Raw genomic sequence first — 24473 nt, 5'->3', positions numbered from 1 at the left:
CCCAAATACTTAAGTCATCACCTGTTGCCTCCAAAGGTATGCATTAGGAAACGAACCTAGAGTGAAGCTGGGACTCAAACCCAGTCACTCCAGTGTGGAATGTGGGCAATCCCAAGCAGCGTGTTAACCACTGCATGCCAAACTCCTGCCCCAGGAGAGCAGCTTTGAAACCAGGTAGACCAAAGTTTAAATCCTAGTTTTGTATCTGTTTACATCTATATCCTTGAATAAATTGCTTTTTAAGCCTCAGCTTTCTCTTTCTTGAAAAATCTGTAGTCATTGCTTTCTGAATAATTGTTAAGTAATACAGATAAATTTATTTTTTTAAGATTTATTTATTTAGGAGAGGCAGAGCGAAAGAGAGAGAGAGAGAGAAAGAGAGAGAGAGAGGTCCTCCATCCGATGGTTCACTCCCCAGATAGCCGCAATGGCTGGAGCTGAGCCGATCCAGAGCCAGGAGCTTCTTCCGGGTCTCCCACGTGGGTGCAGAGGCCCAAGGACTTGGGCCATCTTCTACTGCTTTCCCAGGCCAAAGCAGAGAGCTGGATCGGAAGTGGAGCAGCTGGGACTAGAACCGGCACTCATATGGGATGTTGGTACTCTAGGCCAGGCCGTTAACCCTCTGTGCCACAGCGCCGGCCCCTTGTGTAAATTTAAATATTAAAACTATTTGACATTGGTCTGACAGAAACTAGGCACTCAGTAATTGGACATCTTTGTTGCCGCTGCTGCCAGTTCTGCCACTGCTGTTACTGCTGCTCCAGCTGTTACTGCCTGTACTGTTGTAGTTATTGCTACTTCCTGATGACAGAAGATATTTTGTTCCCAGATACTCATTTCCAGAAATCTTGGCTACTTGTCTAATACTACTACTCTTATGAAACTGTATAGTTGTACGAGTTAGCAGTAGTCATGTAGCTGTTTCTTTTGTAGAAATTTGAAATGATTAAAAATAATTTGCCCTTCTCAAATGTTAGATATAACTATAATTCAGTCATGAAATTTGTTCTTTTCTGATTCCCCTTATATCCATTTTCTTCCTCCTCTCTGTTCTATGGTATTCTAATTGGCTAGGTTAATATGGCAGAATAGAGTTAAGGCTTTAAGTTTTCCGAGGGGTTTTTTTTTTTTTTTTATGACAAAAATTTGATGCTCAAAAGATGATTCCCTCTAGCTCATTTGCAGAGAATAAGAATCTGTGGTGAATACATGATTATTTAAGTTTGGAAAACTAGGCTACTTATCCATTTCTCTGGTTCATTGCTTGTATCAGATGTCCTGAGGGCCACAATTTGAAGTGATTTTTTTTTTTTTGGACAGGCAGAGTGGACAGTAGAGGGAGACAGAGAGAAAGGTCTTCCTTTGCCGTTGGTTCACCCTCCAATGGCCGCCGCGGCTGGCGTGCTGCGGCCGGCGCACCGCGCTGTTCCGATGGCAGGAGCCAGGTGCTTACCCTGGTCTCCCAGGGGGTGCAGGGCCCAAGGACTTGGGCCATCGTCCACTGCACTCCCTGGCCACAGCAGAGAGCTGGCCTGGAAGAGCGGCAACCGGGACAGAATCCGGTGCCCCGACCGGGACTAGAACCGGTGTGCCGGTGCCGCAAAGCAGAGGATTAGCCTACTGAGCCGCGGCGCCGGCTAATTTGAAGTGATTTTTAAAAGCTGAGTTATTTGAGTGACTTCCACATTTGTTCTAGGTACATTGAAAAGGGTGTTAACTAGACTCAAAATAACACAGATCAGGACCCAGGTGGCTCACGATGGAAACGTTAGCTTAGTTTCTTCATCTGTGAAGTGGTGTTGAAGATAATATTTGCTTTGAAGAGTTAAAAGAAATGTAAATATGTTTTATGGATAAAAATATGTGTATTGTACTTTTTAAAGTCCCCCCAATTTAAAGAGTGCTGAAGTGAAATTTAAGAATGGCTAAGGGCCGGCGCCATGGCTCAATAGGCTAATCCTCTGCCTAGCGGCGCCGGCACACCAGGTTCTAGTCCCGGTCGGGGCACCGGATTCTGTCCCGGTTGCCCCTCTTCCAGGCCAGCTCTCTGCTGTGGCCAGGGAGTGCAGTGGAGGATGGTCCAGGTCCTTGGGCCCTGCACCCACGTGGGATACCAGGAGAGGCACCTGGCTCCTGCCTTCGGATCAGCGTGGTGCACCCGTCACAGTGCGCCGGCCGCAGCAGCCATTGGAGGGTGAACCAACGGTAAAAGAAAGACCTTTCTCTCTGTCTCTCTCTCTCTCTCACTGTCCACTCTGCCTGTCAAAAAATAAAAACAAAAACAAAAAAACAAACAAAACACTTTAGCACCGTGTAGATATTACATTGTGTAATTTTTGTGAAATGCTGTACCAAAAGAGAATCTGGAGCTCTTTCTGAAGCTAAGTAATACTGTATCATATTATCACTCCCAGTAAAAGCAATGTCATTAATATTTGCAAGCAATAAGCTTTTGTTGAAGCATAGTGGCGACCTTTTCTGTGTTACAAATGAAAATATTATTTCTCTTACATTATTTACTCTCCTTTATGACCACTGAAGAATATGTAAGGGGTCGTTTCATCATTTTCCTGTGAAATTTTGAACTCACTGGGAGGAATTATTGGCTGTGGTCACAATCCAATTTATCAAGTCTTAAGGATTCTTAATAGTCAGGATGTCTTCATATATTTAACAAGGAAAAAAAAGCCGACTGATCTAATCTGTGAGCTCATGTTGAGCTTGTTTCCTTCTGTAAACTTTTGAAATGTGAGTGGGATTAGATTTTGGGGGATCTTACCTCTGGATACTTTCTTCCTACCATGGACTTTAATATTTCAAATCAAAATCTTTAGGGACTTGTGAAATAATTTTTCTTTTCAAACTATACATAATATTTGACACTAGTTTGTAACTGCAAATCAGTAGGTAGATGCTCTGCATCAAGATCTGGTGGTTTCTGGCAGTTGGACTTCTGCCTTTGATAACCTGCTAAGAAAGGGCAACACAAGGAGACATACGTGAAACTTTGGTAAAGTGTTTTATTTAGGACAAGCTTACTGGTGATTCTGAACTTAACACCATTTTTCCAGTCCCTGGGTCCTGAAGGTAATTGCCTATAGATTATAAATTAAATATTCAGAGTATAATTCAATATTGTCAACTAAACAACAAAGAAGCTGTGTTCTGTTTTTAAAATTTTCTGCTTCCAGTGATGGTCTTGTTTTTGTATTTTCCCTTTCACTTTCAAACACAAGCATTTTGGTTTACATGATGTTTGTCTTTACCTGGTTCTGTCATTTTGCTTTCTGGAATTATTTTTCTGCTCTATCTTTTAGAAAATCATATTCATATGTTTAGAAATAGGTGAATCATTTCATATTAGAGCAAATAAGACCAGCTTTAAGGAGAGTAGCTCAGCAATTAAGATTAATATCTAATGTATTGTGTTTGAAAGTAATGTAGAGGCATGGCAAAAGATAAAATGGTGGAAGAATTTTGGAGGTTAAAAGGAGCCTGTATTATGCACTGTTAAGCAAATTCTGGCCAGGGAAATTGATCACAGATTCTATCCATGACATACTAATAACTAACATTGAATTACCACTTATAAGAGAAATTCAAAAAGTTCATGGAAAAGGGGAATTGAAAGATGCATTTATTTTGGTGCAAAAATATTTTTAATTCCACACATAATTTCTTTATAATATATACTTTCTATGAACATCTATGCATGGATTTCAAAAAATTTTTGCACTGAAATGAATTTATTTTTAAGTTCCATTTCCCACAAACTTTTTGAAGTACCTTTGTGCTTCCTTCCTTGATTATGATTAGCTGAGAATGGACTAGGAGCTAGTTTCAGCACGAAAGCCCTCTTCTGACAGAAGTCTGTGCAGGAGCTGACACAGTTGTAGTACTGGGATGATGATGTAGCCTCCCGGTCTTAGAGCATTATTTCTAAGTGTACAGACAATAGATTGAGCAAAAAATAACATATATTGGTTAATAGTACTAATTTGGTGATGATACTCAGCATGTTCCAGGGTAGAAACTATTTGGAGGCAGAAGGAAATTAAACATTTTCACTTTTCTCAGCATGCTGATAATGGAACCTGATTGATAGGAGAATAATGGGCTGTGCAGGTAGTCAGTGGAAATTTGAAATAGAACCCACACCCTTAAACTTGGTTCTGTTCCTAATTGCTTTATTACTTCAGTATTTTAGGCCTTAGATTCTTCTCATCTACATAATGGGGGCATTGGTTTTAACGTTTTATCATCACCCAAAACCTTCATTTGGAAAGAAACACTTAGCACAATACCTGATGTCTGTGGTGATTGTTTAGTTCAGACACCTTCCCCACGCATAAATCTGTTAACACTTTCCTCTAGATGTTTTACTGCTATTTCTTAGACTGATTATTGCTGTCTTAAATTTATTCCTGAGGGACAGGGGTGGGAAATATCTGGCCCCCTGGCCATGTAAGACCTGTGTGAAATGATTTGGTCTGGTCCTGGCAAGGCAACTCAAAATTTAATTTATAGCAGGCTAGTTTTTATGTTGATAAATTTTTATGACCTGCAAATGATGTTACAAATATGCAAATGGCCCTTCACAGAGTAAAGATTCCCTACCTCTCAAGTGGAAGGTGTTGAGAACTTGTTTACTTTACTACTGGCTTGTACAACTGCTTTTTAGCTTTTGTAATATGAGCACAAACATTCTTTTAACATTATATTTTTAAAATCAGCATTGAATTTTTGGCTTTTAAATTTTACTGAAAAGTAGGAATGTGGCCTAACTGAAGTGAACCTTAAGGTGTTTCTCCTTACAGTTCCTTCTCACATTCCATGGTTTGTTTATTATATGAATTAAACTTCAGAAGAATGTACAAGTATAATTGAACCTGAATATTGATTTTATGTGTAACTTTGTATTGGTCATGTAACCTACAGAAAAATACAAATAGTACTATTTATTTCATTTTAGAGTTTAGAGAGAAAAAATTTTCCTGTAGAAATGTATCAGAAAGGACTTATTTGACAAGTTTCCATAAAAGAAAAGTTAGTTGGAGTTCTGATCACTAATGAATGATGTTGAAATTGATAGCCTGTAAGTTGTTTTGTTCTCTTTGCATTGAAATCTTCATTTTTTACTAAATACTACACTACATTTTTCTATAAAATATGGCAACATTCATAGGCAACAAATGTAATTACCTAATGGGAGGTTATTAGCTCAGAACTTTGAGCTTAGCAAATTTCACTGTCTTCTGCCAAAGCATTTGAATATCTCAAATGATGACTATTTCAGCAGGCATCTTTAATGAATAAGAATTACAGGTAAGAAAATGTTGTATTATTAGTTGTATTAAAAGTTAATAGTTAAAATACTAGTTTATATGTTAGGGGATGAGTTTATATAACAAATTGGATAATGTGTTTTTCTAGTTTTTTTGTTAGATTTGTTTTTCTAAATGTTTTTACTGGTTATTGCAGTTCTGTCCCTTGAAGAGAATAAAAGTATGGAAAATACAATAAGATTGGTATCATATGCCTTTTTATACTAGTTATTTCAATAACTTTCTGTTGTTCACTGTCACCAACCTTTATGCATAGACATTAAGAGGGCTCCCTTTCTCCAATTTAAATACCAGCAATAATAGTTAAACATGCTTAATGGCTTTCATTTTCATTGCTGCATAAAAATTTGTTACAATAGCTGTATGTGCAAATGATTAGCATGGTAATATTTCCTTTGTAAGGAGGTAAGGTTTTACTGATAATATTTTTAAAGGTAGGCTGAAAAGAATCTTTGGTGAGATATTTTTAAAATACTTTGTGACCAACTTGTTTTACAAGTTTTCCAAACTGAATTTAAAATAATTAAATGCTTAGAAACAAATATCTTTTGTAATAGACAGATTTATTCTAAAACTTTATGAATCCATAGATATTTTTATTTCTTTAACATAATTTTTCATTTTTGTTACTACTTTATATATATTGTACATATTCTTAAAACTATTCCAATTTTCCCATACATTTCATGAAAGCATTGAAACTGTATTCTATACTTTATGTAGTCTCATCTGTATGAATATTGTTCACACAAATAAGTACTTAAGACAAATACTGAATCTGTAACCCAAAAAATTATTGACATTTTTATATTTCATCAGTATTTCGTGATGGTTTTATTCATTTCATTGTAACAAATGAGTTTTAAGTTACTATAGTACACTCCCAGTGTAGTGTTTCTGTAAAAAAAGGATATGATATACCTTAAGTTGTTTGCAGTTTTGTGTAACAGCTAAAATTTAAATAATTTTACACCTTTAACTATTATTAGTATATAGTAAACTTAGCATTTATATTCCTAATATTTTTAAACGTGCCCTCAAAGAATGGGTAAAAAAGATGGTGTTTGCCAACTCCATTTTTTATTGACTAACCATAAGATCATTGACATTTCTATCCTATTAGATATCTTCATTTTTGTCCATGAAATTTTAGTCAATATGATTGTTGCTTATGTTAAATATAGTGTCCCTTAAGTATAGCTATTAAGCCTCCCTAAAGTTATAAAACACTTAACTCACGATTAATGACATTTCAGATCAGGTAGGCTTCCTACTTATGCAGATTAAAAGTGACTCTAATGTGTAGTATTAACAAATAGTATGTAGTCATAAACAATTTTTTTTTAAAAAACAAAGATCCTGGCCGGCACCGTGGCTCAACAGGCTGATCCTCCGCCTAGCGGCGCCGGCACACAGGGTTCTAGTCCCGGTCGGGGCACCGGATTCTGTCCCGGTTGCCCCTCTTCCAGGCCAGCTCTCTGCTGTGGCCAGGGAGTGCAGTGGAGGATGGCCCAGGTTCTTGGGCCCTGCACCCCATGGGAGACCAGGAGAAGCACCTGGCTCCTGCCTTCGGATCAGTGCGGTTCGCCGGCCGCAGCGCACTGGCCGCGGCGGCCATTGGAGGGTGAACCAACGGCAAAGGAAGACCTTTTTCTCTGTCTCTCTCTCTCACTGTCTACTCTCCCTGTCAAAACAAAACAAGAAAAAACAAAGATCCTTTGGAAGATCTGGAATTTAAATTATTTTACAAGATTTTCTGCGTGGCATATGACTTTGTTAATGTTAATAATAAATTGTAATATTTTTAGAAATCAAGGAATTAAGAAATATTAATATTTGAAAAATGCTTATGAAGGTTTTTAAAAGTTTATATCTATTAAAATTTTCAGTTATTTCTGTGATTTCACTGCCTCCAGACTAAGTTAATTGTAATGTATATTGAAGTAGCATTATTATATTGAATTTCACAGTAAATAAAATATTTATCTTCTCTCACATTTTAAGTGCCATAATAGTATAGAGTGATGCACATTATATTTGTAAAGCATGTAACCTGTTTTTTAATTCTTGAGCTGTTTTATTAAATGTATTATGTCTTTTAATTTAAAACTTAGCAAAGAGAATGCTTCTTAAATGCTTTTGTTTTTAGAGAAAAACATGTCTACTTAGCACATTTATGAATCATCCATTTTATTTCTGCCTTAAAATATTTACAGAGGTCATTTACTGTTAAAGGTTTAAATATACATTAGTTTATGTGTACATTTTAGTTATCATAACTTTTGTGTTTTACCATTGTAAGTATAGAATAAAATATTCAGTGCTTATTTTATTTTTAAGATTGAAAAATGAAGCTCCTACTAAGGAACAAGAACCTGTGTCTAAGGTAAAGTTTGTTTTATTTCATACCTTAATAGTTTATACATTTGAAAGTATTGGTGTGATGTTTTAAATTTTCATTTCAATTTGTATACATCAGTAGTAACTAATAACATGGGCGCTGATATGATGGCGCAGCATGCTAACCTACTGTCTGCACACCCAGCATCTCGTTTGGGTGCTGGTTTATGTTCCAGATGCTGCACTTATGACACAACTCCCTGCTAATGTGCCAGAGTAAACCGGTGGAAGGTGACCTAAGTGCTTAGGCCCCTGCCATCCATGTGGAACACCTGGCTGTGTTTCCAGGCTCCAGGCTTCAGTGTGGCCCAGCCCTGGCTTTTGTAGCCATTTGGGGAGTGAACTCCATCCAGGTCTCCCATGTTGGACCATCATCTGCTGTCTCCCAGGCACATTTTCAGGAAGCTTGATCAGAAGCAGAGGAGCAGAGGACCCAGGCACCCTGACAGGGGCTGTGGGCATCCCAAGTGGCATCTTTAACTGCTGCACCCTGACACCTGCCCCTGGTGTTAACAGTTTTTGCTTTAAGACAATTACCTTTTAGAGCAATTAAAAACTTAAAAAAATATTTTTAGATTTACCTTCATTTTTATTACTTCCAGTTCTCTTTATTTTCTTTATGTTGGCTGTCTGTTTCTGTCATAGTCTTTTCCTCTCAAAACTTCCTTTGATATATCTCATGTTGCACATCTACTGGTAGAAGCCTTTTTTCTTTAATTTTTTTTTTCATTTTTGAAAGATTTTTTTGAGTATAGAATTCTAGATTGCCAATTTTTGTTTTAGTTTTGTTATTTAAGCAATATGAAGAATTTTTTGGTCTCCTGGCTTGTATATTTTCTCACAAGATGCCTTGCTGTAAGTCTTAGCTTTATTTCTATATACTTGAATGTAATATGTCATTTTTCTTTGCTTGCCCTCAAGATTATATCTTATCTTAGTTTTTATCCATTTGTCATGATTTATGTCATGTATCTAAATCTGATTTGTTCATTTGTTTATGTGTGTGTTTATTTGTGTGTTTAATTATTTTTGACATTTCTCCAAATTGTTATTTTCTGAACTGTCCTCTGTTTGCTACTTCTGGGGTTCCCATTTCACATATGTTAAACCAGTTTGTGTTAGTCGTTATTCTTAAATGGTCTGTTTTGGTTTCTAGCCCCCATGCCCATTTCTTGTTTTTTTGGTTTTTTTTTGTTTTGTTTTGTTTTGTTTTGTTTTTGTTTTCTAATTTGTGCTTCAGCTTAGGTAATTTCTGTTTTGAATTACTTTCAAATTTACTGATTCATTTTTCAGTTATGCCAGGAATACTGATGGGCACATCAAAGACATTTTTTTTTACCTTCTCATGGTGATTTTTAAAATACTCTTCTGGCATTTGCTTTGATTCTTAGTATCTTACCTTCTGCTGAAATTCCTCTTCTGGTCATACATATTGCCTGTTGCCTACTTTTGCAACCAAAGCATTTAACATATTAATCATAGTAATTTAAAATTTTCTATCTGATATTTTCAACATCTGAGTCATATTGGAGTCTAGTTCTGCTGATTGCTTTGTCCACTGAAGTGCATTTTCCCCCATGCCTTTCTGTTTGTTGTATAACATGATTGAAAGCCAGACATTGTGTAGGACTGAGGTAAATAGTATGTATAGCTGGAGGTGGGCATGTCATATGTTAGGTCATTAGTATGAGATTTGGTCCATCTAGTAAGGAGTTGTCCTGAATTTGGTTTTCTCATTGCCATGGCTACCCTCAGTGTACTGCAAGGGTCAGTTCATGTAGTATTTCATTGTGTACAGGGTGGGGATTATTTCCTGGAGACTTTTTCTCAATGTTTTTGTTCCACATTCAACTTTTGAATTTCCCTAGGATTCTAAGCCTCCAAAGATGTCTCTTTCAACACTTACATCTCTTTCAGCAGTACCGCTGTTGCTTGATGTTGCTAGTGGTGAGTGGTGGCGTGCTGAGTGGTGGGTGGCAGGGAGTGGGGTGATGTTCTATTTTGTGTGGTTTAGCCTCACTCTTAAACTGGCCTTGTGTGCCTTCATCTTGATAGTAGAGATTGTTTTCTTCTTCCATCCTCCAAGCCTCAGTTAGTCCTTGTGCTTTAAGGATAGCAGGGTTTATTTCTCTTCTTTCCAAATATATAAAACCATAAACATGAAGAAATATTATTAATCTAATACTTTACAGCATTTTCCATTGTATTGTTTCCAGATACATTCATACTTAAGTAGAATAAACCATTATATATTTGCTACTTCATATGTGTCAAGTGAAACAAGCTTTTTCATGTAATAAACCAAGTTTCTTAAGTTTGATTTTTTTTAATTAAAAAAAATGCTTCTAATAAAAATTCAGCAATCCTAAATGGAGTTAAAGGAAACCACTTGGAATGAAAGGCCACATAAAACAGTCTTGGTCCAAGTATTTCTTTGAAGTATATATATGACATAGATATTCCCACGAATGTAAGTCTAGATATTTACATGAAGTATAAATTATAATATGAATGACAGCTTGATATGACCTCTGAGATTCTAGTCCAGTGCATTGTAGTAGAATCAGTATTATCATACCCCTTAATATTTTCCTGTTGTAACTGTGGTTTTACATTTCCTCTTTAAAGATTAATTCTTTTTTATTCACCAGATTGACTACTACTACAAATATTATTTTTTAAAGATATATTTATTTATATGAAAGGCAAAGTTACAGGGAGAGAGGGAGAGACAACGGGAGAGAGCGAGAAAGCTTCTTTCCAACTGGTTCATTCCTCAGATGACTGCAATGGCCAGGTTTGGGCTGGTCAGTCTGAAGCCAGGAGCCTGGTCTCCCACATCGGTCGCAGGGGCCCATGTACTTGGTCTGTCTTCTGCTGGTTTCTTAGGTGCTTTAGCAGAGAGCTAGATCCAAAGCAGAACAAGAGGAACTCAAACCTGCGTTCATAAAGAATTCCATTAAAGCTATAATCCCAGGCCTCTGCTTAACCTGCCGTGCTACAATGCTGACCCCTGCATATATTCTTTATTGCAACATTCCACTACTTTTGTTTCCTTTTAACTGTATGTATGCCATGACTCTTCTCTTCCCATGTGATGGTTAGTGTGGTTTCATTATAACTAAATAAGGGGTCAGGGAGAGGAGGTAGGTAGACATGCCTTTCTTGTAGCATGCTTCCCACCTTCGCTGCTAGGGAGCACTTGATAGCATGTTCCAGGAATCTTTGTATTGAGAATATAGGTTAACTAAGTTACTGTCCTGTTTTCAAGGTAGTCACAATCTAATAGGACAATTAGACATGATAGAATTTGTAACCCATTGAGATAACTACTATTCCAACTCTTAACAGATACAGTGGGTATTCATAGGAGTCACTTCAGAGGGACTTTGAGTTTTTCCTCTCCTCTCCTTTGTATTTTTTCCCTCAACTGATAGATACACATAAGCAAGCAGAACAGAGATTCTCTATTATTTCACTAGTGAAATGGCAAGATACCTGTAGTCTCCAGTCCGTGTAAAGCTACACAGGGCTGCATATCCATAAAGAATTTCTGTTTTTTAAAATCGGGAATTTTACTTTTTTACATTTTTAAAATTGATTTGAGAGGTAGAGTTACAGACAGAGTGGGAGAGACAGAGAGAAAGATCTTGCTGGAAGCTGGCCAGTCTGAAGCCATGAGCCAAGAGCTTCTTCCTGGTCTCTCACATGGGCACAGGGGTCCAAGATCTTCCACTGTTTTTGCAGGCCATAGCAGAGAGAGCTGGATCGGAAGAGCATCTGGGAGGTGAACCAGTGCCTCAGGCGAAGGCTTAGCCTACTATGCCATAGTGACGGACCCCATAAAGAATTTCTAAAATTTTTGCTTTTGCTTGGCTTTTTTTCTTTTTGATTTGTAACTTTTCTGAACTTTTTGAGAGTTTTAAACTTTGTAATATTATTTTAAAAATCAAATTAAAAGTTAAAAATATAGGGTAGTGTGTTTATTATAAAACAGTGGTTTGCCCCATTGTTTCTCATCTTTTAGAGGCAGCTTTTTTTTTTTTCTTTTTCTTTTTTAAGCTTTATTTATTTGGAAGGCAGTTACAGAGAGGAAGAGGCAGAGAAAGAGAAGAGGTCTCCCATCCACTGGTTCGCTCCCCAAATAGCCGCAATGGCGGGAGCTGGGTTGATATGAGGCCAGAAGCCTGGAACTGCCTACAGGTCTTCGACATGGGTGCAGAAGCCCAAGGACTTGGGCCACTTTCTACTGCTTTCCCAGGCCCATAGCAGAGAGCTGGATCAAAAGTGGAGCAGCTGGGACTTGAACCAGCCCCCCTATCATATGCAGACACTGCAGGCAGCAGCTTTACCTGCTATGCCACAGTGCCAGCCCTTAGGCAGCCTTTTTCAACTCTTCCAGCTATTTTTTCTAGGATCCATGTCCATATTTCTAAGTTACAGTATTTTCTTGATTGTCATTTTTTACACTATGCCTGTTTGTTAAGATAATTAAGAATTTACTTCTCTATACCACTGCCTTTATTTGGTCTGGCTTCAACCAGAAGCAGAATTTTTTTTTTTTTAATATTTATTTTTTTAGTCGAAAGAGAGAGCGAGAGTGAGAGAGAGGGAGAGAGAGACAAGAGACAGCCAGATCTTTATTCTACTGGTTCACTCCCCAAATGGCCATAACAGCAGGGGCTGAGCCTGGCTGAAGCCAGGAGCTTCTTCCAGATCTCCCACATGGGTGCAGGGGCCCCAAGGACCTGGGCAGTCCTCCACTGCTTTCCCAGGCACATTAGTAGGGAGCTGGATCAGAAGCAGAGCAGCTGGGACTCCCACTTGTGCCCCTTGGGATGCTGTCACTGTGGACAGTGGCTTAAACCACTGTGCCACTGCACCAACCTCCCTTAACTAAGATTAAGGTGAGGCAAGTGAGGCCTCACTTTGGATCCATTTTGAGTTGATTTTGTATAGGGTGTAAGGTAGAAATTCCTAAAACCAGAATGGAAGTATGAGTAAAAAAATAAGATGCCACTTGAAATAAATTTTAATAGTCTTTCATCATGGATGCCTATTTCTGATAAAAATAAAAGCTGATTTTAGTAGAGTAAGGGCCTATCCAAGGATAAGATTTAGATTTTAGATAATCTGTTTCACATGATGGGTAAAGATTTTCAAAAGATGAAGTCTTCTAAAAAAAAAGTCACACTGGTGAATTGATTCATCCTGGCTGGCTCATTTGTACCTAAGAATTCTTGCTGCCCTCTTGTTTTCCATTCATACTTTTTAATAATACTACAACAGAAAGAAATACTGTAGATATTAAAAGAATTTAAACAATTTGTGATCTCTAAAATTTCATGTTTCATTATGATACCATTTGGAAATTGAAGTATTTTTGAAAATATTTTCAAACTAATAGTTGAATAGATGATACTTTATGGGATGTGATAAAATATGTACAAGTGATTTTTGATGTTAGTACTTTTGTGCATAAATAATTTACATCTTATAGTATCAAAAGAAATTATTGTTAGGGGCCAGCATTGTGGCATAGCAGGTAAATCCATTGTTTGCAAAACTGGTATCCCATGTGGGTATCATTTCGTGTCCTGGCTGTTCCACCTCAGATCCAGCCTGGAAAAAGAAGTGAAAGATGGCCAAAGTACTTGGACCTCTGTTAACCCTGTGGGAGACCCAGATGAAGCTCCTGGCTTTTGGTTTTGGCCTGGCTCAGCTGTGGCTGTTTTGGCCATCTAGAGAATGAACCAGCAGATGGAAGATCTCTCTTTCTCAGTTCCTCTGTCTGTAACTCTTTCAAATAAACAAACAAATAATTTTTTACAGAAGAAATTATTGAGAGTTTGAATGCTTATATGTTTCCAAATCAACTTCAACTTACATGACATTTTAATCATGTCACTAATCATAAAAATGAATTTGTATATTACTTATCTGTAAAGTCAAAAGCAAATTTGTAATGCAGTTGGTGAATCATATTAAATGTGAAATACTATTGGTATAAAAAAGAAAATATTGGCCAGTGCCGTGGCTCAACGGGCTAATCCTCCGCCTAGTGGCGCCGGCACACCGGGTTCTAGTCCCAGTCGGGGCACCGGATTCTGTCCCGGTTGCCCCTCTTCCAGACCAGCTCTCTGCTGTGGCCAGGGAGTGCAGTGGAGGATGGCCCAAGTCCTTGGGCCCTGCACCCCATGGGAGACCAGGAGAAGCACCTGGCTCCTGCCATCGGATCAGCGCGGTGTGCTGGCTGCAGCGCGCTGGCCGCGGCGGCCATTGGAGGGTGAACCAATGGCAAAGGAAGACCTTTCTCTCTGTCTCTCTCTCTCACTGTCCACTCTGCCTGTCAAAAAAAAAAAAAAGGAAATATTTTCCTTACTTTTGGATTATAAACCATGTATCTTTAGTCATGAATAAATGATTATTACGTATGTTTATGTTAAAAATGTCATGATGAGAAAGCTTTACTGACTTGACTGAAACAAGGCATAACTAGATAGTTATATCAAGAAACATTAAAAACCTGGGTATCATCTAGGTTATGAAATTATTAGTACATTTGAAGGAGATTCTATTTACATAAAAACTCTTTTGGCAAGGAATATGATCATTGTCAAACATAGTTGATATATGCCATAATGCATAAGCCAGTATTTCATCCCTAAAATAAGTATGCCAAAGTTGTACCTTGCTTTAGTTCATAATCATAACTTAAGATGAAAAAATTCTTCTGTAATTTTAAATATGATTTGTATTTTAGCATTATACAGAGAATCTATATTTTGGGAATAGAAGTCAGTGAGCAAATGGGGTAGGGTATTCCATTCTAAAAATGACATTAAAATCACATGTATATACCTGATGGTCATCAAGACCTAACACAGTCAAGACAACTTTACACACAAATGTAAGCTGTTATCTCTCTCTCTCTTTGTCTCTCCCTTTCTGTAACTCTGCCTCTCAAGTAAATTAAAAAATTTAAAAGTGGGGGGTATTCCAGCCCTGTGGCATAGACAGTTAGGCCGCCATCTGCAGCCCCGACATCCCATATGGGCGCCTGGTGGCTTCACTTCCAGTCCAGCTCCCTGCTAATGCACCTGGGAAAGCAGGGGAAGATGGCCCAAGTGCTTGGTCCCCTGTGCCCATGTGGGAGACTCAGAAGAAGCTCCAGGCTTCAGATTGGACCAGCTCCTGCCGTTGAGGCCATTTGAGGAGTGAACCAATGGATGAAATATCTCTGTCTCTTCCTCTCTTTTGTAACTCTTCCTTTCAAGTAAATAAATTTAAAAAAGCTGTTTACCAGATATTTAAAGATAAAATATCAAATTGCAAACAGAATGCTGAATTTAAAAGAATTTTGGTATAAATTTCTATGCAAATTATTTCTGTGGGTTGATACTTTGAACTAACTATAAAAAGTTCTACATCAAAAAACATGACTACATGTAAAGTAGCACACTTAACAAAAAGCCCATCCTTTTGCTTACAAACAAGTGAGAGAAAGTAATTTTGCATGTATGTTTGGTGAATATAAAACTTTAACAAGAGGGCCGGCGCCGCGGCTCACTTGGCTAATCCTCCGCCTGCGGCGCCGGCACACCAGGTTCTAGTCCCAGTTGGGGCGCAGGATTCTGTCCCGGTTGCTCCTCTTCCAGGCCAGCTCTCTGCTGTGGCCTGGGAGTGCAGTGGAGGATGGCCCAAGTGCTTGGGCCCTGCACCCGCATGGGAGACCAGGAGAAGTACCTGGCTCCTGGCTTCAGATCAGCGCGGTGCACCCGTCACAGCATGCCAGCTGCAGCGGCCATTGTCAGGTGAACCAACAGAAAAGGAAGACCTTTCTCTCTGCCTGTGTCTCTCTCTCACAGTCCACTCTGCCTGTCCAAAAAAAAAAAAAAAATCTTTAACAAGATACGAATAATCTTATCAACTTTGAAAATAAATTAAAAAGATCAATAAAAATTTGAAAATGCATGAATAACTGGATTAAAATATTGACAATCATGAGAAAAATACTTATCCAGACAGAATTTAGATTCTAAATACTCTAATTTCATTTGAAGTAGAAAGATGAAAAATTAAATGAAATATCAACATATTCAGAATTGTTAAACTGAAGAAAGGTTATCTTCTGTAAATATTCATACATCTGAGTTTAAAAAGCAGCCACAGATTTGGCTTTAAATATTCAGATAGTTTGAGTACTAAAGAAATGTCATGTAAAATAGTTTAAAGCAATATATAATATCAGTAATTAGTGATACAAAATCATCATTAAATCTTCTAAAACTGATGAAGTGTTTTCTTTATGCAGTGTTATACAGATTTAGACTTGATATTCAGAATTCTTAACCCCAGACACAGTGGCATCCTGAAAAAATGTTTTTAAAATGTTGTAAATTGTCATTTGGTCAAGAGAAATTGTCAAAATAGCAATTTGCTCATTTGAAAATAAGATTTAAAAAGGGATTAGAATGTGAAAAATATATTATTAATGTTTTTGCTTCCATTAAAGCCAGGAAAGTAAAATGGTATTAAATTTTGGATTTGGTAGAAATAAAATGTTTAAACTTAAGCTAGTGTTACAGGTTTCAATTCTTGTGCTTTTGTATTTTTCAGTATTTTTCAGCTATTTTAATATTCTCGTAGAAAACATTTAAAAACACACCAAAACTAGGACAAAAGCTCTTCAAAAACGTTGTGGAAGATGTGTAGTATGAATAAACCATGCATAGATTTCATAAACTTTTGCACCAAAATAAGCTTATCTTTTAATTTCGTTTTCCATGAATTTTGTGAAATACGTTGAATACCAGGATATGTGTTTGTTCATTTGCTTTAGGTTCCAGGATGGCACGGAATAGCACTGACGCCAGCATAGTACGCCACACTACTTGAGACTGTTACATGTGCTGAACTAGGAAGTGTGCTGTAGTTTTCCTTTTGTTCCTAGACTTCATTTTATCTTTGTGGAGCTAGAAAATATTTGTCTTTTTTAATTTTTATTTTTTAGTTTTCTGTGTGCAGAATACTTTTTGTTAAAAAAAAGTTGCAGTTTATCTGTATAGTTTTGGAACCTTTTTTTTCTCATAGTTTGCACATCAAAAAAAATTGTTGGGAGGGTCTGGAACTCTTCTCTCAAACTCCCTGCTTCTATGTAAACTAGTTGCTCCTCTAGCCTGGTGCACAGTTTATTGTGTCAGGATTTTCCTTTGCCTCTCTCTTGTGTTGGATGTTGTTTCTCAATTTGCTTGTCATTTGGATGAGTCCTGTCATCCACTAGCATCCTCAGAAGATCTTTCTCTTTATATTCCTTGTGTATCTAAAAGCAAATTTACTTGAATTATAGATTAGCTGAAGTATAAAATGTTAGAAAACAATTTTCTCAAGCAGTTTTAAAATTAAACCACTTGTGTTTGGTGGTGAAGAGTATAGTGATTAGTAGTAGGTGCTTAGTTAATTCTTTGTTGAGGAGGATACTCTCAAAATATTATGGGAAATCTCTTTTGGCCCTGATAATTATCACCAAAGGGAGGTCTTCTAAATTCTAGCTGGAGTGGTAAATTGAGGAGTTAAGTTCCCTGGCTTCTGGAATTTTGGGAGCCATGCAGGGAGAGGGACTGTGGGTCCCTCTTCTACTCAGTAGATGGACTTTTACTAAATCTGTTTTCTCTCAGTACATGTGTGCTCTTTGCTGTTCCTAGTGTTCACAAACCTAAACTGTCTCTAGTTCACAGAGTTAGCCTTTAACCTCTGAGGTAAGGAAAGAGCTAGGTACCTGTTACTAGAGTTGGGAGGAGGAGCATTTAGCTTTCCCAGTAAGCCCTGTGCTTCATTTGTACTAGCTATTGTACTGAGTTCCTGTGATACCAGGTGTCTTAGCTTTTTTGGTCAGATTGACTCTTTTCTCCTTGCCATGCACTCCTAGGCACTCTGCTGCGGACCATCTGTTGTAATTTCCTTCATACTGCTAAGTCAGTTACCACTTCTCTAGCCTCTTTCACAGTTATTGCATGCTGCTGTTTTCTTGATCTTTAAGAGTGAAAATCTTTTATTTCTTTGCTCTCATTTTAGCAGAGTTGTGAGAGGGTGAGGAGATAAATGTGTGTGAATAGTACACAATTACCAATTTCACAGGATTTAGTCAACCTACTCAAGTGGTAGAATTTGATTTGAATCTTTATTGCTTACTGTAGGTTTTCCTTGGGTTCTCAGTTTAACTGACTTACTTCTCATTTGTAAAGATGGCACTGATAATATGTAATATGAAGATGAAATGGTGAATCTATATATTTTATATGTCAATTTATAAATATGAGTGCAATATGAGATAAGTTCTTAATATACCTTATATGTTATATGTGCCCAACTGGTAGTTTTTTATAAAATGTTAGTCTAACCTCTGACATACTGAGGTTTTACAACATTCTTTCCTTTCTATAAAACATTTTAAATAAGCAAAATATTTCTTAGATTTGTTTATTGTTTCAACTTGTTGCCTTGACAGTGGAAGGGTGATCATAGCTCTGAAAATGAAATAAAAATTTTAGAAATGTTATAACTAAGTGTCAGTACTTGATATGTTTATGTGAAGTACTGTGGCTGTATCTTCTTATTCAAGTTGTGTTTTATTAGTTTTCTATGTAAGTAATTGTAATTACAGCCCACATTTGAAAGAAAGGCTAGGAAAGTGGGTAATGATATAACAAGTTAATTGCTTGTTGGCTTTAATTTAAAAAATGTTTGATGTGCTGGAATTCTTATAAATTAAAAAATTATTTTTAATACTACTTTTAATTATGAGAATTATTCTAGTGCATACTTTTAAATTAAAAAATAGGTTTTCTTGTTTCTTTGGTATATTTTATTGTATACTTAAGTTTCTTTTACTTAATAATATAGAATAATAATAGTTTTCTCTTGGCTTAGCCATGTAAAATAAAAGTATAATTAATCATTTCAGGAAGTTGCAAAACCTATGACTGAAGGAGAAACAGAAACATCACATTCAGAAAGGTAAGGAAAAAATTATATAAAATAACACAAGGTACATTATTTCCAGCTAATTGGCAAAGGACTATTTCAATCTTTATAGCTGGCATTGCTTTTAGTAATGACTTTCAATTAAAATTTTAAAATTTTTAATTCAATTGAAATATACTGCAGATTTTTGGCTTTTGAACCTTTTAAACATGTAGAGTTTAAACATTTTAGAGGATGCTAACTTTTTTTAAAGAACTATTTATTTATTTGAAAGGAAGAGTTACACAGAGAGAGAGGGAGAGAGAGAGCGCTTCTCTCTGCTAGTTCACTTTCTAAATGTCCACAACAGCCAAGGCTGGGCCAGGCCAGTTTTGAGCTGGGAGCCTAGAACCCCAACCAGAATCTCCCACATGGGTGTAGGGGCCCAAGCACTTGGGCCATCTTTGGCTGCTTTTCCAGGAGCATTAGCCAGGAGCTGGATTGGAAATAGAGCAGCTGGGATTTGAATCAGTGCTCATTTGGGATGCAGGCCATAGTTTAACCTGCTGTACTTCTTCATGGGCCCCTAATTTTTTTTTTTTTTTTAGATTTATTTTAGAGTTACAAAGTTACAAAGACAGAGAAAGGAAGAGAGAGAGAGAGAGAGAGAGAGAGAGAGAGAGAGAGAGAGAGAGGTCTTCCACCAGCTGATTCATTCCTTAAATGGCTGTAGTGGCCAGGACTGGGCCAGGCTGAAGCCAGGAGCCAAGAGCTTTTTCTGGTTCTGGCATGTGGGGGCAGGGATCCCAGCACTTGGTCCACCCCTCTGCTGCTTTCCCAGGCACATTAGCAAGGAGCTAGATTGGAATTAGAGTAGCCTCCTGGAATCAAAGCCTATATGGTATGCCGGGGCTGCAGGCTGTGGCTTTAACCTGCTGAGCTACAGCGCCAGCCCCATACATTTTTAAATTATTACATTTATGTAGAAGAATCATAGAATGAAGGTAATTTGTTCTACTAGATAGTAAAGTATAATGTTAATTTATTGTTGTTAAGACTATGCAGTGTTCTTGGTATTCCTGGTCTACAAATAGTCTAAGGACAGATCAAGAAAACAAAATAAATAGCAGAAAAACAGCATTATACATAAAATAATTTAATAATAATGACCATTTCAGAATGTGACCAGGATATTTGTGCAGTTCATTGCGGAAAAGTCTAAATTCTGGGTAGATTAAATGTAAGAAATAGGTATATATAATCATTAAATTTAACCTTGATAAAATAAGTATCTATAGATTATATAAAGGGCTAAAAATTTTCTTAGAAATCTGTTTCTAACATGATTGTTAGATTGTTATGATTCACTAAATAGTTTCTGTTAACACAGTATGGTCAGAGTAAACATAGAAATATATAGAGGTATATATATATATATATATATATACACACATAGTATATGTGTATATTTTTATATATGTAAACACATGTATACATATATATGCTGTGTATCTTCATATTTCCAGGTATATGTTTACCTTTTAAAAATTAGGCTTTTAAAAATTAGGGAAATATTTGTGAGTGCTTATCTAATTTTTTATAAGGAAAGATATTCTAAGCATGAGATGATATATAAATTATAAAAGAAAAATAGATGTTTTCCAAACATATTCCTAATTTTAGGTACTCCTGTAGATTAATAAGAATGCTTAAGTTGTAACTAAAAGCAGACAAAGATATGAAAGAAGAAAATACTGATATGCAGGTCTAGAACCAGTTGCTAGATGTGATTGCACAGTTTCATACAGCTTTACCTAAGAACATGAGCTCCTCCTAAAGTGTAATGGCATGGCATGGGGTGGGACCTTTGGTTTGTTTTCCTTTTTAGTGGGCAAATGTGCCTTGAATTTTTTTCAGTTTTTAAAGAATGTCTATTTTTATGGTGCTCAGATATTTTGCTTTTTAATAAATAGCTAATAAATGGTTTCTTTCTTCAGAAAACATGATAAAGCTTCTTCAGAAGACAAAAATGAATGCAACGCAGGCTTATTAGAAGGTCCATCAGCAACAAAAAGTGCAGAAAGCCCAGCGATTTCAGATAAGGAAGATGATACCTGTCTTACAGACCAGGAACTTGGCTCAGAGACAATCTTCAGTTATGATTCAAATATTACTACAGATGAAGTGGGAAAGGAAAAACAAGTACAACGTGTTTGTCAGGAAACAGAATTAAAGAAGTGCAAAGATACAGAAAACACTGTTTCATGCGGCCAGATGGAAGATCTTAGCTCCAGTAAAGCTAAGTGTTCTTCAAAGAATATTAAGGATTTGCGGTTGACATCAGGGGATGTTAGCATAGATCAGTTTTTGAGAAAGCGAGATGAACCTAAATCTGTTAGTTCTGATGTTAGTGAGCAAGGCAGTGTTCATTTGGAACCTTTGACTCCTTCAGAGGTACTTGAGTTTGAAGCCACAGAGATTCTTCAGAAAGGTAATGGTGATCCTTCAGCCAACACTGATGAAATAGTGTCTGAAACAGATGACATTCCTGGAGGAAATAGTCCTGGCATGACAGAGACGACAGTAGACCTGGCAGATGAAAAAGAAAGAAGTTGAAATTAGTCTTTCTAAGTTTTAGTGTACCAGCGGCAAGAGCATTTGCAACAGTGCTATCAGGTGAGCTCAGTGGTGCTGTTGTAGAGATCAGAAATAGAAAAATGTGAAGGAGGTCATTTATACACTTTACCTGTCTGTTCAACCTAAGTTATTAAATAAGTCTGCCCACCAATAATTCCTTGATTAGTATGGCCTTCCAAGTTTCTAAAGACATGAAAAGTATGTTAATGAAGGTTAGGTTTGCAGTGGAAAGCTTCAAATTTTCCTTAGACCTAAGCTAAAAATTACTACTACCTGTATATCCTTTTCAGTTAAAGGAAGAGACTTGGAGACCATGCATCATTGGGGAAATAATAGATTTTAAAATAATGGCTGATTGGCATTGTTAATGAAGGCTTTATTTTGAACATGATGCTGGTAAACAGAGCATGCTTTGAGTGCTAAATTGACCTGATGAGAATTTGAATGAACATAAATTTAATTTTGAATTTAATATAACATTCCAGTCTGTCAGAAGCATGTAAAAAGAATATTTGAATCTGTGTACCTCCATCCAAGTGTTAGCCTGCCAGGCTGTAAGCTTACCTTTAATTAAACTTTCAGTGAAAGTGAAATTATTAAAATATAAATTTATATTTGTGCTTTTTGTCAGTGTGTAAGCTGTGCAGAAATCTCTTGATGTACTAGTTGTATAAAGTAGAAACCCATTGTTGGAACTCCTGTAGCTACTATGCTTTTAATATTGTTTTAATGATTTTTAGAAATAGGCCCATAAAAAAGGTCTGGAAGCCAAACCAAAGTCTGGTATAATGTAGATATTGTAAAGCAGTAAACTGAAAACATGTCTGGGCATGTATTCAGCCATGTTTTTAATTGACTTTTCTTTAATTGTAAAATAATAACTTCAAATGGGACCTAACGCAGTGATGTAAAAATTGGTTTTGGGAATTGAGCCTATTTGTTCATAAGACGGCTGTTACATTGATTTTTCAATTTTTTTATCATCTAGAAAATAATAGATATAGAAATAATATGAAGAACAGTAGTTTGCTCTGAAGTACTAATAAACTTTTATTTAAAATGCTACATTTTAACTTCTTAAAATGTGCTTTGAATTCCTAGATTCTGTTTCACTGAATGTTACATGTTTTAAATGGCTATTAAAATTCTGCTGTATATAGTAGTTTTTGAGTAAATATTTGCAATAAAAATTTGTCCCTGAATAATTTTATTTTTCAGATCACTGCTTGATTCAGATTACCTTTGGTGCCTTTAGAAATTATATACTGTTCAAAGAAATTTCATGTTAACGATAATGGTAGGATTTCATTCTGTATTTTTTAACTGATATATCTATATATATATATGATTTAGTTAAAAATAGGATTAAAGCTATAGTAATATTGCTAATAAAGAGGATAGGTTTGCTTTTACTTGCACTTCAAGAGACATACAGTTTAATACGATTTTCCAACTACTTAACAATTCAGAGTGGCAAATAGGCAATATATATTGTTGAATTATTTTCAGGGAGGCAAATATTTTCATTTTTCCTGCTCTCAAGAAAAGACAGGGAGAGTTAGTTGTTGTTCTTCACCTTTTTGAAGCATAAATCTGTAGCAGTGAAAATTTTTGGAATAATAAAAACCTTACAAGAGCAGAGTAGAAAAAAAAAAAAAGCCAATGAAAGGACCACGTTCTGAATCCCATTCATTTTGCTACTAAGCCCATCACCTTATGCTGCAGAACTCCAGAACATTAGTGACACCATAATCCCTTTTGAGGTTTGGTAGTTCCTATACCCTGTCCCCATATACACTTAATTTATTTATTTACTTATTTATTTATTTTCCCCATATGCCTTTAGAGTAGTGGTGTGAAAGTTGCTGATTAGTGAACTGTTTGTCCCTATCCACTACAAGAAAAGGAACTTAACCCAGATTATATGTCTTTCATTGAGAAAGTCTGGCAATGGGGAAAAAAAAAGTAGTCAAAATAGTATTATAGGAGGGTACTCCAAAAAGTTCCTGGAAAAACGCAATGAAAAAACTAGGTTTATTTTGATGCAGATATTTTTGAAATATGTGTTTTCATAATACGCATTTTCCATGAAGCTTTTGAAGACCCTGCTTACTTGCTAACATAGTTGGTTTACATTCTCTTACTGTCTCCTTATCTTGGCCCCAGTCAGGAACAGACAGTTCAGATATGCAAAGCAGAACTTTGAGTAGCAGTGCTTTGGAGCATAAGAAGGCAAACCTTTTCTCTACAGAGCCAGGTAGTAAATAATTGTGGGCCACGTAGCTGCAGTTACTCAGTTCGCCTTGTTTCCATGAAAGCATTTGAAGATAATATGTAAATAATTAGTCTGTGTTCCAGTAAAATTTTATTTACTAAAACATGATGTTGGCTGGATTTGGCCCAGAGACTATTGTTTGCCTAACCCTTCTTTAGAGTGCTTTGATTCCGCTGTTTTTTGTTTGTTTGTTTGTTTGTTTTTTGTTTTTAATTATTTGAAAAAGAGAGAGCTGTCGTCTGCTGGTCTATCTCCAAATACCTGCAATAGCAGGGGTGAAGGTGGGGCATAAAGCCAGGAGCCAAGTCCTGGCCTCCAACATGATTGGCAGGAACCCAATTCAGGCATCACGGCTGACTCCGAGAGTTTGCATCAGCAAGAAACTAGAGTCAGGAGCTGAAGCTGGGACTCAAACCTGGGACACGAGTGTCTTATCTGGGGTTTTAATCATTATATTAAATAAGAGACCCTAGATTCCTTTGATAGGAGTGGGAATGCTGGTGATAGACTCTAGTGATTACCTAGAACAACCGTGAACCCAAGGTGATGTTTTCTGCAGAAGATGTAGCTTGGGAATCCCTGAGTTCAGTTCTTGCCTCCCTTCTCAGTTTGAGCTTCCATACCCTGGGAAGCAGTAGTGATGGCTCAAGTAGGTGGATACCTACCACCCAGACTGAGTTCCTCACTCCCAGCTTCCGCCTGGCCTGGCTTAGCTCGAGTTGTTCAGGCATTTGGGGAGTGAATCAGCTAATGGGAGATCTCTGTGTGTGCCTCTCTCTATGCCCTTCAAATAAATAAGTAAAAAATTTTAACAAAGAACAACCAAAATCCCTTAATATGTTAATAGTTTTCTG

General features: G+C 36.7%; 1 protein-coding gene across 8 annotated transcripts in view; it reads left to right on the top strand.

Annotated features, from left to right (window-relative positions):
- The window catches only part of ZNF280D (zinc finger protein 280D), a 120322-nt gene extending 97661 nt beyond the window's left edge, over positions 1-22661 (top strand). For 5 of the 8 annotated variants that reach the window (XM_062205980.1, XM_062205978.1, XM_062205982.1 and 2 more), the window contains 3 exons: positions 7686-7731; positions 18709-18761; positions 20705-22554. In XM_062205980.1, coding sequence (XP_062061964.1) covers positions 7686-7731; positions 18709-18761; positions 20705-21323 — 718 coding nt within the window. In that variant the 3' untranslated portion in view covers positions 21324-22554. The other 3 variants (XR_009867320.1, XM_062205986.1, XM_062205987.1) reach the window with 3 other exon arrangements.
- The last annotated feature ends 1812 nt before the right edge of the window (positions 22662-24473 follow it).

The sequence above is a fragment of the Lepus europaeus genome, chromosome 11, assembly GCF_033115175.1.
Source record: "Lepus europaeus isolate LE1 chromosome 11, mLepTim1.pri, whole genome shotgun sequence".
Taxonomy (NCBI): domain Eukaryota; kingdom Metazoa; phylum Chordata; class Mammalia; order Lagomorpha; family Leporidae; genus Lepus; species Lepus europaeus.
This window is presented reverse-complemented; position numbering and strand designations above follow the sequence as displayed.